At 49.1% G+C, this 16,587-nt stretch overlaps 1 protein-coding gene across 1 annotated transcript in view; it reads right to left on the minus strand.

Annotated features, from left to right (window-relative positions):
• The window catches only part of LOC135521331 (mucin-2-like), a 47,479-nt gene that overhangs the window by 4,854 nt on the left and 26,038 nt on the right, over positions 1-16,587 (minus strand). Inside the window, exon 12 of the mRNA XM_064947248.1 lies at positions 7,379-7,477. Within this exon, the coding sequence (XP_064803320.1) occupies positions 7,379-7,477 (99 nt within the window). The remainder of the gene's footprint in view (positions 1-7,378; positions 7,478-16,587) is intronic.

Below are 16,587 nucleotides of genomic sequence, written 5' to 3' on the forward strand. Positions count from 1 at the left end.
AAGTCCGTCACTGGCAGCGGGCAGCATTTGGTTCTTTAACGCACCCACATATTCATCACTCCTCCTGCGCCATTATAAGATAAGTTAACAATGTGGGTCGACACACAAATTAACTTCTGTCTTGGTGCATGCATTTCACACTTGTCAATGGTCATATTTGAGAGATACAATAATTATTTTACTTATCAATGTTGTGGATGAGCGCATCGTTTGTTTGTTCTGTTCCTCTCTCTCCTTCTCTGTAGCTTCCGGGTATGCTGGAAAAGGACCCGAGCTAAGGAATTGGGTTGGCTTTATAGTGCCTGTCCCAAATGGCTCATAAATGCATATGGGCATATTGAAAGATATTGTCAGTAGTGATGTAATGTTGTAAATGTTATGTTGTGATATTGTTTAAAACTGTGTTGCAATGTATATCCTTTAGTATGTTTAGTTCATGGAAAATGTAGGTTTGTATTGTTAATTGATTAATTAATTAGGGTTAATTGTTCTGAGGGAGGGGCTAGCCCTACAAAAGGAGCTCTCTTTCAGTCATGGAGAGGCAGTTTGGATTGAGCTGTGGATGGGGCAGCATTGTTTTTAAGCTGTCCCATAAGGTAGACGTTGATGGCAGTACTGTTGTTTTTTGTTCCGGAATCACTTGTAAATAAACACCTTTGCACAGAAGAACTTTGCGGTTCCGCCATCTTTTTATTTTGATAGAGGTTAGGTTATCCAGTTTAGCCTTCTGGCCTACTCTACGTGACATATGGTGGCAGTGGTGGGATGGCGTACCGCAAATCAGTGAATTCCAACAAGAGAGGTAAAGGAATGCATACAGGATTTGCGTTCTCAGCAACAGCATCAACTGTCAGAAAAGGTACCTGAAGTTGAACCGGGGTGGAATACCATGGAATCGTCTGGTGAAGAAGAGGTCAAGTATGAGAAACTAGGAGCCCGACCGCGGGGCCAAAGACAACCAGAACTGGGTGAGCTGCTGACTGAAGGAGCAGTTGGGGGACCAGAACCACACCCAACCATGGTAACCCTTTTTCAGCAACTTTTCACCTGCCTTGAGAGGAGGGACGAAGGCCTCAAGCAGGAGTTACGTGGCCTACGCCAATCTATCCTCACAGCTCCCCACCAGGCGGAACTCGTCAGTGAGAGCCCAAGATTGGGTCTTCCAACACCAGGACGACAAAGGCTCGATACAGCAGGGACTTCAACTCCACAGCAGGCACCCCAAGCAGTAATGAGGCCAGTACCAGGAGACCAGTCCAGCAGTGTTAACGTCCATCTTCCAGCATTCCTGAGGAAGGAGCCAAAGATACCCTCATACCAGCAGGGGGAGGACATTGAAAACTATCTGCTGAGGTTTGAGCGCATGGCTAAGACGTGGCAGTGGCCTGAGGTAGAGTGGGCCTGCAGGCTTGTCCCATTGCTCACGGGCAAGGCCTTAGAGGCTTACACAGCAATGGATGAGGGGCTGTCCAATGTCTACAAGGGCTTGAAGGAAGCGCTGCTGGTGAAGTTTGACATCTCACCGGAAACCTACCGTCAACGCTTCAGAGCTGCATCAACGCCATCGGGTGAGTCGCCGACAGAGACGTACCACCGCCTCAAGGGTCTCTACCGACGATGGGTTCGACCGGGGAGAAGACACAGGACGAAATCGGGGAGGTCATCATCCTCGAGCAACTTCTACAGGTTCTACCACACGACATTCGAACCTGGGTCCGAGAGCACGAGCCCAAGGACGGGCTTATGGCGGCCAAGCTTGCACTGCAGTATCTTAATGCACGTAAAGGGGGACCACCACAACCTGCAGCACCCGCTCCAAGGAGTCTCAGAGACACAAGGGACATCAGAAACGCCAGAGATGGTGGAGGTAACTCTGGGGGTTATGTGTCTGGGAGGGAGGTAAGGGATCATGCAGTTTGCTCTGATGGGAGGGGTCTGACCTGTTTTTACTGCCGGCAGCAGGGGCACAAAGCTTCAATGTGTCCGCTACGTAAATCCAAGCTCTCAGGTTACTGTTATGTACCCAGAGAGGGGGATGGTGTTCAGAATAGACAGACTCGGGAAGGGTCATGCTTGGTACCTGTAAAAGTGAATGGTAAAAGTCTTACTGCAATGATTGACACCGGCAGTTCCCTGCCATTGATCAGAAAAGGTAATGTACCTGTTAATGACATTGATTATGGTCATCAGACACTGATCCAATGTGTCCATGGTGACCAGTCACAGCAGCCCACAGCTGAACTCACAGTTGAGATTCAGGGTCAGAAATACCTCCTCAAATTTGGGGTAATGGAGAAGCTACCTTTTGAGATGATTTTGGGGAGGGATGTGCCTGTACTCTCTGATCTGTTGGGAAGTGTGGGGGGTCAGCTATATGGGCAGTCAGTTTGCCAGTCTGATGTTCAGATGGCATGTTCAGTTGTCACTCGTGCCCAGGCCAAAGCTGGTTTACAACCTCTGCCTGACTTGTGTGATAGTCTGTGCGAGGGGGAACCAAAGGGCCCAGAAAGTCACGCCGCCAGCGGCGTCTTGAGAAGTATGTGGGAACCCCTGTACCTGTTGCTGATGTGTCTGGGTTAGAGGTGCAATGGGATGTTCCACAAAATTTTGCTACACTGCAGAAGTCTGACGCAACCTTGAAATGTTTGTTTGACAAGGCCTTAGCTGGGGACAGTCAATCTTCATGTGGGGGGATTTACACAGTAGACAACCACATACTCTACCTTGGGTCAGAGGCAGATAGCAGGAAGTTGGTGGTGCCATCTACCTGTAGACCACTTGTTCTCAACCTTGCACATACAGTTCCATGGGCAGGCCATCTAGGGCAACATAAGACCTATCTTAGGCTAGGCTCCCGTTTCTTTTGGCCCTCCATGTATACTGATGTACAAAAATACTGCAAATCATGCCCCACGTGCCAGAAAACCAGTGCTGTCCGTAGGTCTGAACGGGCTCCTCTATGTTCACTGCCAGTTATCTCTACCCCATTCAAGAGAATTGCAATGGACATTGTTGGACCCTTGGAGAAGAGTAGTGCAGGTTACAAGTATATATTGGTGATCTGTGACTATGCCACCCGGTTCCCAGAAGCCTTCCCACTCCGTTCCATAACCACTCCAAAAATAATCAGTGCTCTTGTTCAGCTCTTTCTCTCGTGTAGGAATCCCAGATGAAATCCTGACGGACCAAGGGACAAACTTCACCTCGCGACTGATGGTTCAACTCCACCGACAGCTGGGCATTAAAGGCTTGAGGACTACTCCCTACCATCCCCAAACGGATGGGCTCGTAGAGAGATTCAATCAAACGCTCAAGAACATGCTGAGGAAGTTTGTGGCTGACACTGGTAAAGACTGGGATAAGTGGTTACCCTTTCTGCTTTTTGCTTACAGGGAGGTGCCTCAGGCATCGACAGGTTTCTCGCCATTCGAACTCCTCTATGGATGGCCAGTGCAAGGACCACTGGACCTGCTGAAGAAGTGCTGGGAAGGTTCCCCAGTAGCTACCTCAGGACAGGGGATTGTCCAGTATGTCCTCCAGATGCGAGACAGGTTGGAACGGTACCGAGAGGAAGCTAGAGCAAACCTTCAGCAAGCCCAGAAGGCCCAGAAGAGAGGCTATGACCAGCACGCTCGCCACAGAGAGTTTGAGCCAGGACAGAAAGTCCTGCTCCTCCTTCCTCGTCTACCAGCAAGCTCCTTGCGCAATGGCAAGGACCGTACCTAATCGGGAGGAAGATGGGCCCAGTGACCTACGAGGTGCTGCACCCGGACAAGGGTAAGAAGAAGCAAACCTACCATGTGAACCTTCTCAAGGCCTGGGAGGAGAAAGAGGAACTCTCCAAAGGAAAGTCCTTTCTGGTCCGCAGAGTAGAAGAGGATGAGTCGGATGGGGTCACAGAGGCATGGAAAGAACGAGCAGAAGTCATACTGGCTCACCTGGAAGAAGACAAGCAAGATGAGCTGAAGCAGCTGTTTGGCAAGTATCCGGCCCTCTTCAGTCAGAGACCAGGAAGAACCAAAGTCCTAGAACACGTCATTCGTTTGAAACCTGGCCAGAACCCTGTCCGCCAGCATCCTTACCGTGTGCCTGAGAGGCTGGTGGTAGCCCTCAAGGAAGAGGTCCACACCATGATGGAGATGGATGTTGTCGAGCCATCTTCAAGTGAATGGAGCAGCCCTATTGTCATTGTCCCAAAGAAGGATGGCTCTTTGCGCGTCTGCATGGACTTCCGTAAGGTGAATGCCATCTCCCAGTTTGATGCCTATCCCATGCCCCGCATTGACGACTTACTGGAGAGAATAGGTAGAGCTCATTACATCACCACATTGGATCTCTGCAAAGGGTACTGGCAGGTGCCCCTGGATGAACAATCCAAGGCCTACACTGCATTCCGGACGCCAATGGGCCTGTTCCAGTTCAAGGTCATGCCGTTTGGCCTTCATGGGGCCCCTGCGACTTTCCAGAGGCTGATGGACAAGGTCCTCCAGGACTGTGACGATTACTGTGCTGCTTACTTGGACGACGTGGTGATCTACAGCCACTCCTGGGAGGAGCACATACAGCATCTTAGCAGAGTACTGGGGAAGATCCATGAAGCAGGCCTCACGCTTAACCTCCTGAAGTGTGAGTGGGCGAAACAGGAGACAAAGTACCTGGGTTACCAGCTGGGTAAGGGTGAAGTTCGGCCTCAGGTGGAGAAAGTGGAGTCCATCTGGAATAGCCCTCAACCCAGAACCAAGACACAGGTGAAGTCCTTCCTAGGTCTGGAAAGGTGGTACCGGAGATTCATTCCACAGTTTTCGACCATCGCTGTCCCTCTGACCAACCTCACTTCGAAGGGGGCCAGCAACCCTGTGAAGTGGACTGAGGAGTGTGAGGAAGCCTTCATGACACTGAAAAAACGACTGTGCTCATTCCCTGTTCTCCAGACCCCTGATTTTCAGAAGAGATTTCTCGTGCAGGTGGACGCTTCGGCTGTAGGAATTGGAGCTGTACTGGCCCAAGGGGAGCCAGGAGAAGAGCTTCCGGTGCTGTACCTGAGTCGGAAGCTGTTGCCCAGGGAAACCAGGTATTCTACAATTGAAAAGGAGTGCCTGGCTATAAAGTGGGCCCTAGATAGCCTCCGTTATTACCTTCTTGGGAGGGAATTTGACCTGCACACGGACCACAGAGCACTGACCTGGATCCAGACCATGAAGGACCGGAATTCTCGTGTGACCAAGTGGTATCTGGAGCTCCAGCCCTTCAGGTTCTGTGTCCGTCACAAGGCAGGAAAAGAGAACGTTACTGCGGACTACCTATCAAGGCTCCCGAACATGGTCGCTTCAGGAGAGGAGGATGGTAATGTGACGTAGAAGTCCGTCACTGGCCGCGGGCAGCATTTGGTTCTTTAACGCACCCACATATTCATCACTCCTCCCTGCGCCATTATAAGATAAGTTAACAATGTGGGTCGACACACAAATTAACTTCTGTCTTGGTGCATGCATTTCACACTTGTCAATGGTCATATTTGAGAGATACAATAATTATTTTACTTATCAATGTTGTGGATGAGCGCATCGTTTGTTTGTTCTGTTCCTCTCTCTCCTTCTCTGTAGCTTCCGGGTATGCTGGAAAAGGACCCGAGCTAAGGGAATTGGGTTGGCTTTATAGTGCCTGTCCCAAATGGCTCATAAATGCATATGGGCATATTGAAAGATATTGTCAGTAGTGATGTAATGTTGTAAATGTTATGTTGTGATATTGTTTAAAACTGTGTTGCAATGTATATCCTTTAGTATGTTTAGTTCATGGAAAATGTAGGTTTGTATTGTTAATTGATTAATTAATTAGGGTTAATTGTTCTGAGGGGAGGGGCTAGCCCTACAAAAGGAGCCTCTCTTTCAGTCATGGAGAGGCAGTTTGGATTGAGCTGTGGATGGGGCAGCATTGTTTTTAAGCTGTCCCATAAGGTAGACGTTGATGGCAGTACTGTTGTTTTTTGTTCCGGAATCACTTGTAAATAAACACCTTTGCACAGAAGAACTTTTGCGGTTCCGCCATCTTTTTATTTTGATAGAGGTTAGGTTATCCAGTTTAGCCTTCTGGCCTACTCTACGTGACACAACCTCTCATATCGTCTGAGATCCCCAAGGATTGGAAAGCTGCCGCAGTCATCCCCCTCTTCAAAGGGGGAGACACCCTGGACCCAAACTGTTACAGACCTATATCCATCCTGCCCTGCCTATCTAAGGTCTTCGAAAGCCAAGTCAACAAACAGGTCACTGACCATCTCGAATCCCACCGTACCTTCTCCGCTATGCAATCTGGTTTCCGAGCCGGTCACGGGTGCACCTCAGCCACACTCAAGGTACTAAACGACATCATAACCGCCATCGATAAAAGACAGTACTGTGCAGCCGTCTTCATCGACCTTGCCAAGGCTTTCGACTCTGTCAATCACCATATTCTTATCGGCAGACTCAGTAGCCTCGGTTTTTCGGATGACTGCCTTGCCTGGTTCACCAATTACTTTGCAGACAGAGTTCAGTGGATCAAATCGGAGGGCATGCTGTCCGGTCCTCTGGCAGTCTCTATGGGGGTGCCACAGGGTTCAATTCTCGGGCCGACTCTTTTCTCTGTATATATCAATGATGTTGCTCTTGCTGCGGGCAATTCCCTGATCCACCTCTATGCAGACGACACCATTCTATATACTTTCGGCCCGTCATTGGACACTGTGCTATCTAACCTCCAAACGAGCTTCAATGCCATACAACACTCCTTCCGTGGCCTCCAACTGCTCTTAAACGCTAGTAAAACCAAATGCATGCTTTTCAACCGATCGCTGCCTGCACCCGCATGCCCGACTAGCATCACCACACTGGATGGTTCCGACCTTGAATATGTGGACACCTATAAGTACCTAGGTGTCTGGCTAGACTGCAAACTCTCCATCCAGACCCATATCAAACATCTCCAATCGAAAATCAAATCAAGAGTCGGCTTTCTATTCCGTAACAAAGCCTCCTTCACTCATGCTGCCAAGCTTACCCTAGTAAAACTGACTATCCTACCGATCCTCGACTTCGGCGATGTCATCTACAAAATTGCTTCCAACACTCTTCTCAGCAAACTGGATGCAGTTTATCACAGTGCCATCCGTTTTGTCACTAAAGCACCTTATACTACCCACCACAGCTCCGGTTATTCTTATTCATTACTTTACACTTGTGTGTATAAGGTAGTAGTTTTGGAATTGTTAGGTTAGATTACTCGTTGTCAGAATTAGAAGCACAAGCATTTCGCTACTCTCGCATTAACATCTGCTAATCATGTGCATGTGACAAATAACATTTCATTTGATATACTGTTTTATTTAACTCTGACTTACGCAATGATGGTTTTCATGACGATGTCCTTGATCTTCTCCCAGATCAGCGTGGTGTTGACTCCCTTACAACCCAGGTAGTGCCACAGCGCCTTCAGAGCCCTGCCACACACACACACACAGGTGCACACACACACACACGGAGACAAGCGCACAGAAACACAAGCACACACGTGAGTCCAATTATAGAATGAAAACCCTGTTATGTGCTACGGACATGTACACTGGGGGTTTTATGACCCCTCACGCCACTGGTAAATCTCAGGCCACAGACAAATGTCTTTGTCTTCTCACTATGGAGAACCAGCCTCAGAACATCAAACATGAAATAAAGGGCCTTTGGAACACTGGTTTCCGTCAGCCACAGTGGTGGTCATGACGATAGATGGAATATGAAAATGTATGTCATTTTTGCTTTGTTATTAAAGTTTAATAGAGGACGTTATTACGAAAACATTGTAACATCAACATTTTCATAGTATATGTTTGATGTTTATACATTGTACGTTGTGTGGAAAAGAGAATGTTTTGGTAAAGATGAAATGTTAAGTTAGTTGTCTAAAAATTGGCTTTGAGAAAATCCTAGACCTTGCTCTTAACTTGGTACGCCCAGAGAATTGCCCTAAAGGCAGTTACGCTTTCTGACCCAAGGGTATAAAACCTGTGAGTAAAGAATTTACAGAGAAGACTACGTGACCCAAGCTGCAGCCAAGGTCTAAAAAGTCAATGAACCCAGAACGTAACGCAAGTTTGAAGACAAAGAAATATTTTTCTACCCAAGCTACGAATGAGTAGCTGTGTCTAAGCGGGTGAATTCAAGCTGGACCCCCTAGCATCCAATCCCAGCGAATCGTGGAATCTAAAGGGTTTCATTACCAGCTGTGAGCTCTGAGCTACAGAGCTGTCTGTCCTCAGAAGAGCCCTTCCAGAGCAAAGGGTGAGGGAACAGACTCCTAAGCCAAAAGGACACTGACATCGTGAGGACGACCAGAAAGGTGCACCGGAGAAGTGCGTCATTGAGCAGCCTGAACGGTCCCCTGAACGGTCCACGCAGAGAATCCTCAGAGGTCTTCCCCACGTAATTACATCACTATATTCACTATATTCTGACCCATAAGAGGGCTGGAATAGCATAGCTGACAAAATTCACCCAAATGTATATTTCTCTCGTGTACTTTCTTTTTTTCCTCTCTCTCTTTTAAATCCCCATTGTGCGCCACAGTGTGTTGGCCCGTTATACTCAGTTCTAATCAACAGCCTAGAATGTGTTTTGTCTATGTGTATCTTCTATCATCATTTTTGCAAGTAAATATTAAACGAAGACTGGTGTGGTACGAACTCATTGGTGCAGATTCACGGTCTATACGACGTTCAGAACGAGATTGTAGAGGAAACTGGTTAATTAGCGGCTGTTGTAAAATCGATATTCTTTGAGTTAATTTGGGAAATAGAAACTCAATAAAAACAAGTTTTCCGTATGCGTGGTATGCGTGGTATCGTGGTATGCGTGGTGTGCGTGGTATGCGTGTTATCGTGGTATGCGTGGTATGCTTGGTATCGTGGTATGCGTGGTATCGTGGTATGCGTGGTATTTGTAAGTCGCTCTGGATAAGAGCGTCTGCTAAATGACTTAAATGTAAATGTATTGTGGTATGCGTGTTATCGTGGTATGCGTGGTATCGTGGTATCGTGGTATGCGTGGTATCGTGGTATACGTGGTATACGTGGTATGCGTGGTATCGTGGTATGCGTGGTTGCGTGGTATCGTGGTATGCGTGGTATCGTGGTATGCGTGGTATCGTGGTATCGTGGTATCGTGGTATGCGTGGTATCGTGGTATGCGTGGTATCGTGGTATGCGTGGTATGCGTGGTATCGTAGCATGCGTGGTATTGTGGTATGCGGGGTATGCGTGGTATGTGTGGTATCGTGGTATGCGTGGTAACGTGGTATGCGTGGTATGCGGGGTATGCGTGGTATCGTGGTATGCGTGGTATCGTGGATATGCGTGTTATGCGTGCTATGCGTGGTATCGTGGTATGCGTGGTTGCGTGGTATCGTGGTTGCGTGGTATGCGTGGTATCGTGGTATCGTGGTATGCGTGGTATGCGTGGTATCGTAGCATGCGTGGTATTGTGGTATGCGGGGTATGCGTGGTATGTGTGGTATGCGTGGTAACGTGGTATCGTGGTATCGTGGTATCGTGGTTATGCGTGGTATGCGTGGTATCGTGGTATGCGTGGTATCGTGGTATGCGTGGTATGCGTGGTATGCGTGGTATCGTGGTATGCGTGGTATCGTGGTATGCGTGGTATCGTGGTATGCGTGGTATCGTGGTATGCGTGGTATCGTGGTATGCGTGGTATCGTGGTATCGTAGCATGCGTGGTATCGTGGTATGCGGGGTATGCGTGGTATGTGTGGTATCGTGGTATGGGTGGTATGCGTGGTATGCGGGGTATGCGTGGTATCGTGGCTATGCGTGGTATGCGTGGTATCGTGGATATGCGTGTTATAGGTGCTATGCGTGGTATGCGTGGTATCGTGGTATGGTGGTATGCGTGGTATCGTGGTATGCGTGGTATCGTGGTATGCGTGGTATCGTGGTATGCGTGGTATCGTGGTATCGTGGTATGCGTGGTATCGTAGCATGCGTGGTATTGTGGTATGCGGGGTATGCGTGGTATGTGTGGTAATGTGGTATCGTGGTATGGGTGGTATGCGTGGTATGCGGGGTATGCGTGGTATCGTGGATATGCGTGTTATGCGTGGTATCGTGGTATGCGTGGTATGCGTGGTATTGTGGTATCGTGGTATGCGTGGTATCGTGGTATGCGTGGTATGCGTGGTATCGTGGTATGCGTGGTATCGTGGTATGCGTGGTATTGTGGTATGCGTGGTATCGTGGTATCGTGGTATGCGTGGTATTCGTGGTATGCGTGGTATCGTGGTATGCGTGGTATCGTGGTATGCGTGGTATGCGTGGTATGCGTGGTATCGTGGTATGCGTGGTATCGTGGTATCGTGGTATGCGTGGTATGCGGGGTATGCGTGGTATGCGTGGTATCGTGGTATGGTGGTATTGTGGTATGCGTGGTATGCGTGGTGTGCGTGGTGTGCGTGGTATGCGTGGTATCGTAGCATGCGTGGTATTGTGGTATGCGGGGTATGCGTGGTATGTGTGGTATCGTGGTATGCGTGGTAACGTGGTATGCGTGGTATCGTGGTATGCGTGGTATCGTGGATATGCGTGTTATGCGTGCTATGCGTGGTATGCGTGGTATGCGTGGTATCGTGGTATGCGTGGTTGCGTGGTATCGTGGTTGCGTGGTATGCGTGGTATCGTGGTATCGTGGTATGCGTGGTATCGTAGCATGCGTGGTATTGTGGTATGCGGGGTATGCGTGGTATGTGTGGTATGCGTGGTAACGTGGTATGCGTGGTATCGTGGTATCGTGGTATGGGTGGTATGCGTGGTATGGGTGGTATGCGTGGTATGCGTGGTATCGTGGTTATGCGTGGTATCGTGGATATGCGTGGTATGCGTGGTATACGTGGTATGCGTGGTATGCGTGGTATGCGTGGTATCGTGGTATGCGTGGTATCGTGGTATGCGTGGTATGCGTGGTATCGTGGTATCGTGGTATCGTGGTATCGTGGTATCGTGGTATGCGGGGTATGCGTGGTATGCGTGGTATGCGTGGTATTGTGGTATGCGTGGTATGCGTGGTATCGTGGTATGGTGGTATTGTGGTATGCGTGGTATGCGTGGTATGCGTAGTGTGCGTGGTGTGCGTGGTATGCGTGGTATGCGTGGTATCGTAGCATGCGTGGTATTGTGGTATGCGGGGTATGCGTGGTATGTGTGGTATCGTGGTATGCGTGGTAACGTGGTATGCGTGGTATCGTGGTTATGCGTGGTATCGTGGATATGCGTGCTATGCGTGGTATGCGTGGTATCGTGGTATGCGTGGTTGCGTGGTATCGTGGTTGCGTGGTATGCGTGGTATCGTGGTATGCGTGGTATCGTAGCATGCGTGGTATTGTGGTATGCGTGGTATGTGTGGTATGCGTGGTAACGTGGTATGCGTGGTATCGTGGTATGCGTGGTATGGGTGGTATGCGTGGTATGGGTGGTATGCGTGGTATGCGTGGTATCGTGGTTATGCGTGGTATCGTGGATATGCGTGGTATGCGTGGTATACGTGGTATGCGTGGTATGCGTGGTATCGTGGTATGCGTGGTATCGTGGTATGCGTGGTATCGTGGTATGCGTGGTATCGTGGTATGCGTGGTATCGTAGCATGCGTGGTATTGTGGTATGCGTGGTATGTGTGGTATCGTGGTATACGTGGTAACATGGTATGCGTGGTATCGTGGTATTGTGGTATCGTGGTATGCGTGGTATCGTGGTATGCGTGGTATCGTGGTATGCGTGGTATTGTGGTATGCGTGGTATCGTGGTATGCGTGGTATCGTGGTATCGTGGTATGCGTGGTATCGTAGCATGCGTGGTATTGTGGTATGCGGGGTATGCGTGGTATGTGTGGTAACGTGGTATGGGTGGTATGCGGGGTATGCGTGGTATCGTGGTTATGCGTGGTATGCGTGGTATCGTGGATATGCGTGTTATGCGTGGTATCGTGGTATCGTGGTATCGTGGTATGCGTGGTATGCGTGGTATCGTGGTATTGTGGTATGCGTGGTTATGCGTGGTATCGTGGTATCGTGGATATGCGTGTTATGCGTGGTATCGTGGTATGCGTGGTATCGTGGTATGCGTGGTTATGCGTGGTATGCGTGGTATCGTGGATATGCGTGTTATGCGTGGTATCGTGGTATGCGTGGTATCGTGGTATGCGTGGTATGCGTGGTATCGTGGTTATGCGTGGTATGCGTGGTATCGTGGATATGCGTGTTATGCGTGGTATCGTGGTATGCGTGGTATCGTGGTATGCGTGGTTATGCGTGGTATGCGTGGTATCGTGGATATGCGTGTTATGCGTGGTATCGTGGTATGCGTGGTTATGCGTGGTATGCGTGGTATCGTGGATATGCGTGTTATGCGTGGTATCGTGGTATGCGTGGTATCGTGGTATGCGTGGTATGCGTGGTATCGTGGTTATGCGTGGTAACATGGTATGCGGGGTATGCGTGGTATGTGTGGTAATGTGGTATCGTGGTATGGGTGGTATGCGTGGTATGCGGGGTATGCGTGGTATCGTGGATATGCGTGTTATGCGTGGTATCGTGGTATGCGTGGTATGCGTGGTATTGTGGTATCGTGGTATGCGTGGTATCGTGGTATGCGTGGTATGCGTGGTATCGTGGTATCGTGGTATGCGTGGTATTGTGGTATGCGTGGTATCGTGGTATCGTGGTATGCGTGGTATTCGTGGTATGCGTGGTATCGTGGTATGCGTGGTATGCACGTGGTATGCGTGGTATCGCGTGGTATGCGTGGTATCGTGGTATCGCGTGGTATGCGTGGGGCGCGGGTATCGTGGTATGCGTGGTATCGTGGTATGGTGGTATTGTGGTATGCGTGGTATGCGTGGTGTGCGTGGTGTGCGTGGTATGCGTGGTATGCGTGGTATCGTAGCATGCGTGGTATTGTGGTATGCGGGGTATGCGTGGTATGTGTGGTATCGTGGTATGCGTGGTAACGTGGTATGCGTGGTATCGTGGTATGCGTGGTATCGTGGATATGCGTGTTATGCGTGCTATGCGTGGTATGCGTGGTATCGTGGTATGCGTGGTTGCGTGGTATCGTGGTTGCGTGGTATGCGTGGTATCGTGGTATCGTGGTATGCGTGGTATCGTAGCATGCGTGGTATTGTGGTATGCGGGGTATGCGTGGTATGTGTGGTATGCGTGGTAACGTGGTATGCGTGGTATCGTGGTATGCGTGGTATGGGTGGTATGCGTGGTATGGGTGGTATGCGTGGTATGCGTGGTATCGTGGTTATGCGTGGTATCGTGGATATGCGTGGTATGCGTGGTATACGTGGTATGCGTGGTATGCGTGGTATCGTGGTATGCGTGGTATCGTGGTATGCGTGGTATGCGTGGTATCGTGGTATGCGTGGTATCGTGGTATCGTGGTATCGTGGTATGCGGGGTATGCGTGGTATGCGTGGTATGCGTGGTATTGTGGTATGCGTGGTATGCGTGGTATCGTGGTATGGTGGTATTGTGGTATGCGTGGTATGCGTGGTATGCGTGGTGTGCGTGGTGTGCGTGGTATGCGTGGTATCGTAGCATGCGTGGTATTGTGGTATGCGGGGTATGCGTGGTATGTGTGGTATCGTGGTATGCGTGGTAACGTGGTATGCGTGGTATCGTGGTTATCGTGGTATCGTGGATATGCGTGTTATGCGTGCTATCGTGGTATCGTGGTATGCGTGGTATCGTGGTATGCGTGGTTGCGTGGTATCGTGGTTGCGTGGTATCGTGGTATCGTGGTATGCGTGGTATCGTAGCATGCGTGGTATTGTGGTATCGTGGTATGTGTGGTATGCGTGGTAGCGTGGTATGCGTGGTATCGTGGTATCGTGGTATGGGTGGTATGCGTGGTATGGGTGGTATCGTGGTATCGTGGTATCGTGGTTATGCGTGGTATCGTGGATATGCGTGGTATGCGTGGTATCACGTGGTATGCGTGGTATCGTGGTATCGTGGTATGCGTGGTATCGTGGTATGCGTGGTATCGTGGTATCGTGGTATCGTGGTATGCGTGGTATCGTGGTATCGTGGTATCGTAGCATCGCGTGGTATTGTGGTATGCGTGGTATGTGTGGTATCGTGGTATACGTGGTAACATGGTATGCGTGGTATCGTGGTATGGGTGGTATCGTGGTATCGTGGTATCGTGGTATGCGTGGTATCGTGGTATCGTGGTATTGTGGTATCGTGGTATCGTGGTATGCGTGGTATCGTGGTATCGTGGTATGCGTGGTATCGTAGCATGCGTGGTATTGTGGTATGCGGGGTATGCGTGGTATGTGTGGTAACGTGGTATGGGTGGTATGCGGGGTATGCGTGGTATCGTGGTTATGCGTGGTATGCGTGGTATCGTGGATATGCGTGTTATGCGTGGTATCGTGGTATGCGTGGTATCGTGGTATGCGTGGTATGCGTGGTATGCGTGGTATTGTGGTATGCGTGGTTATGCGTGGTATGCGTGGTATCGTGGATATGCGTGTTATGCGTGGTATCGTGGTATGCGTGGTATCGTGGTATGCGTGGTTATGCGTGGTATGCGTGGTATCGTGGATATGCGTGTTATGCGTGGTATCGTGGTATCGTGGTATCGTGGTATGCGTGGTATGCGTGGTATCGTGGTTATGCGTGGTATGCGTGGTATCGTGGATATGCGTGTTATGCGTGGTATCGTGGTATGCGTGGTATCGTGGTATGCGTGGTTATGCGTGGTATGCGTGGTATCGTGGATATGCGTGTTATGCGTGGTATCGTGGTATGCGTGGTTATGCGTGGTATGCGTGGTATCGTGGATATGCGTGTTATGCGTGGTATCGTGGTATGCGTGGTATCGTGGTATGCGTGGTATGCGTGGTATCGTGGTTATGCGTGGTAACATGGTATGCGTGGTATCGTGGTATGGGTGGTATGGGTGGTATGCGTGGTATCGTGGTTATGCGTGGTATGCGTGGTATCGTGGATATGCGTGTTATGCGTGGTATCGTGGTATGCGTGGTATCGTGGTATTGTGGTATGCGTGGTATTGTGGTATTCGTGGTATCGTGGTATGCGTGGTATCGTGGTATGCGTGGTATCGGGGTATGCGTGGTATTGTGGTATGCGTGGTATGCGTGGTATGCGTGGTATTGTGGTATGCGTGGTATCGTGGTATGGTGGTATTGTGGTATGCGTGGTATCGTGGTATGCGTGGTATGCGTGGTATCGTGGTATGCGTGGTATGCGTGGTATGCGTGGTGTGCGTGGTGTGCGTGGTATCGTGGTATCATGGTATGCGTGGTATGCGTGGTATGCATGTACAGTTGAAGTCAGAAGTGTACATACACTTAGGTTGGAGTCATTAATACTCATTTTTCAATCACTCCACATATTTCTTATTAACGAACTATAGTTTTGGCAAGTCGGTTAGGACACCTACTTTGTGCATGACAAGTCATTTTTCCAACTATTGTTTATAGACAGATTATTTCACTTATAATTCACTGTATCACAATTCCAGTGGGTCAGAAGTTTACATACACTAAGTTGAATGTGCCCTTAGTGCAAATCAATCCCAGAACAACAGCAAAGGACCTTATGAAGAAACCCCACCTCTTCAAGGAATACCTAGGATAGGATAAAGTAATCCTTCTCACCCCCCTCCCCCCCCTTAAATGATTAAGATGCACTATTGTAAAGTGGCTGTTCCACTGGATGTCAGAAGGTGAATTCACCAATTTGTAAGTCGCTCTGGATAAGAGCGTCTGCTAAATGACGTAAATGTAAATGTAATGACCATCGTTCTGTTTGGAGGAAAAAGGGGGAGGCTTGCAAGCAGAAGAACACCATCCCAACCATGAAGCACGGGGGTGGCAGCATCATGTTGTGGGGTGCTTTGCTGCAGGAGGGACTGGTGCGCTTCACAAAATAGATGGCATCACGAGGTAGGAAAATGATGTGGATATATTGAAGCAACATCTCAAGACATCAGTCAGGAAGTTAAAGCTTGGTCGCAAATGGGTCTTCCAAATGTACAATGACCCCAAGCGTACTTCCAAAGTTGTGGCAAAATGGCTTAAGGACAACAAAGTCAAGGTGTTGGAGTGGCCATCACAAAGCCCTGACCTTATAGAACATTTGTGGGCAGAACTGAAAAAGCGTGTGTGAGCAAGGAGGCCTACAAACCTGACTCAGTTACACCAGCTCTGTCCGGAGGATTGGGCCAAAATTTAACCAACTTATTGTTGGAAGCTTGTGGAAGGCTACCCAAAACGTTTGACCCAAGTCAGACAATTTAACGGCAATACATTCAATTAGTATTTAGTAGCATGTAAACTTCTGACCCACTAGGAATGTGATGAAAGAGAGAAAAGCTGAAATAAATCATTCTCTCAACTATTGTTCTGACATTTCACATTCTTAAAATAAAGTGGTGATCCTAAATGACCTAAAACAGGGAATACTTACTAGGATGTAAACTTCAACTGTATATCATGTCGTTCCATTCATTCATTCA

The sequence above is a fragment of the Oncorhynchus masou genome, chromosome 29 (assembly GCF_036934945.1).
Source record: "Oncorhynchus masou masou isolate Uvic2021 chromosome 29, UVic_Omas_1.1, whole genome shotgun sequence".
Taxonomy (NCBI): domain Eukaryota; kingdom Metazoa; phylum Chordata; class Actinopteri; order Salmoniformes; family Salmonidae; genus Oncorhynchus; species Oncorhynchus masou.